The sequence below is a fragment of the Volvox carteri genome (genome assembly GCF_000143455.1).
Source record: "Volvox carteri f. nagariensis unplaced genomic scaffold VOLCAscaffold_89, whole genome shotgun sequence".
Taxonomy (NCBI): Eukaryota; Viridiplantae; Chlorophyta; class Chlorophyceae; order Chlamydomonadales; family Volvocaceae; genus Volvox; species Volvox carteri.
This window is the reverse complement of record NW_003307632.1, coordinates 48,256-50,439: the sequence shown is the minus strand read 5'-3', so window position 1 is coordinate 50,439 and position 2,184 is coordinate 48,256. Positions and strand designations below refer to the sequence as shown.

General features: G+C 59.9%; 1 protein-coding gene across 1 annotated transcript in view; it reads left to right on the top strand.

Moving 5' to 3' along the window:
- The window catches only part of mapkk1 (mitogen-activated protein kinase), a gene marked incomplete at both ends in the record, with an annotated part of 7,154 nt that overhangs the window by 2,668 nt on the left and 2,302 nt on the right, over window positions 1-2,184 (top strand). The window contains 3 exons of the mRNA XM_002958240.1: window positions 608-778; window positions 1,191-1,325; window positions 1,675-1,776. Coding sequence (XP_002958286.1) covers window positions 608-778; window positions 1,191-1,325; window positions 1,675-1,776 — 408 coding nt within the window. The remainder of the gene's footprint in view (window positions 1-607; window positions 779-1,190; window positions 1,326-1,674; window positions 1,777-2,184) is intronic.

Sequence of the window (2,184 nt, the reverse complement as noted above, 5' to 3'; positions counted from 1 at the left end):
GCGACCGACTGCGGAGATGCTGCTGGGCCACCCCTTCATCACCAAGGTGGTTCGGGAGGGGAGCGGGGGAAGGGGTGGGGAGGGGGGTGGGGAGGGAAGGAAGGGAAATTTCGGTGGAGTGGATGGATCATGTGGTCATTGGAGTTTCGAATCTGCTGGAAAGGGCTTTTGGGGGCAGCGTCCCCCAAAAAGGGGGAGGGGAAGGGGCGGGAAAAGGGAGAGGAAGAGAGGGCCAGGGTTAGTTCCGGGGTGCTTGTGGTGGTGGTGCGGTGAGGAGCACACGCTTCGAGAAGAGCGGCGTAGGGGGGGGGGAAGGCGCAACAGTCACACTCCACGGGGATGGGCCGGAGGGTGAAACACACACACCGACACGCACCGACACGCACCGACGCGCACACACGACGTAGGGTCCGCAAGCGCCTGTCATCATGACGGGCGAGTGAAACACACAACCCGACACGTGCGCTTCACAACCACCGCCACCACCACCACCACTAGCGCTGCCGCTGCCCCCATACCTCGCTCACCCCAACCCCTTCTCCCCTTCTTTCCCCCTCCTCCTCTTTCCCCCTCCCCCCTCTCCGTTCCTCCCTCGTCCGGGCTACAGACCTCCGCCTCCGACCCCTCCGTGAGCCTGAAGGACTTCATGCAGTGCGTCTTCAATCCGCACGACAAGCTGGACGAGATCGCCATCGTGTTCGCCCACAACTACTACGCGCTCCTGAACGCCGGGGTGGTTCGGCTGCGGGACCTGGCGCCGCTGTACTCCGCCGAGTCGGTGAGGGGGCAGTAGGGTGGGGGAACTGGTTTCGGAGGGAAGTGGTGGGGTAGTGGTGGTGGTGGTGGTGGCGGCCCCGTTTGGTCGCTAGGTAGATGTTGGTCCTAGCTGCGGGTCTGTGGTCTCATGTACATGTCTCTTGCTTGTGAGAGAAGGGGTTGGGGGGGTGAGGGGGTGGGGTGAGGTTGCAGGGTGAAGATATGCCCCCCTCCTGTCCCACACATCATCATACCGGTAGTACATACACCCCCCTAACACTGTGTACCCTGACATACATACATACATACATACATACATACATACATACATACATACATACATACATACATACATACATACATACATACATACATACATACATACATACATACATACATACATACATACATACATACACGCCCACCCGCTTCAGACGCTGCGCTACGACGGCGACTCTACGGTGGGTTGCGACGCCATTCTGGCCAAGCTGCAGTCGGTGGCGCACATGCACGCGGGCTGGAAGGTGACCCACGAGGTGGTCGACGTGCAGTGCCAGCCGCTCGGATTTGTAAGTGCTGATGCAGTGTAAGACATGCTGCTCGAATTCGTAGTAGTAGTACCGTAGCACCACCAAGTATCGTCCCTGTTCGTTGGTGAGGCAGCCCGTGTATGTATGTGTGAGAGGCGGTGGGGGGGCGGTAGTAGCTCTTTGGGTTTGTGCACATCCCCTCCCTCCCCTTCCCCCTGCTTCTCTTTCCTTGGCATCAGCTTCACTCGTTCGTGGTTCGTCTGTCCCCCTCCCTTCCCCCCCCTCGTCCCCGGCTCCTCCCTACCGCCCCACGTGGGCTAACCTGCCTCCCTCCCCCCCCTCGGGCTAACCGTCCTGTCCTGAACTGTCCTATCCTGACCACCCGCAGTACGGCAGCGCGTTGGTGAACGTGGCGGGGCGGTTAGAGTCCCCCGCCGCCGCCAACAAGCCGCAGCCCTTCACGGAGGTCTTCGTGCTGAGCCAGATGCAGGTGGGGCAGGAGGGGGAAAAGGGGGGGAGGGGCGGGAGGGGTCTGGGGGGGGCCTGGAACAGCCGGGTAAACCCCTGATGTGAGGTGTACGGGTAGGATGTGAGGTGTACGGCATTGTATAGTACAGAACGGAACCCCCCTGGTAAGGGTGGTACGAGTGACCTTGTCGTGGAGTGTCAGGCGGACGCATGTTCATGCGGTTTTCTATAAGCCGATGGGTGAGTGGTGGTGGGTGTGTTTTTCCCCCTTGTGTGATTGCTGTGTAAACCCCCCCCCCCACACACACACATCTTTACTTTCCCTACACCTTCACCCGCCCCCCACAACCTCCTCCCCACAAACACAACACAAACCCGTATCCCCGCGTGCGCACGCACGTATTTATGTGTGTATGTATGTGTATGTACG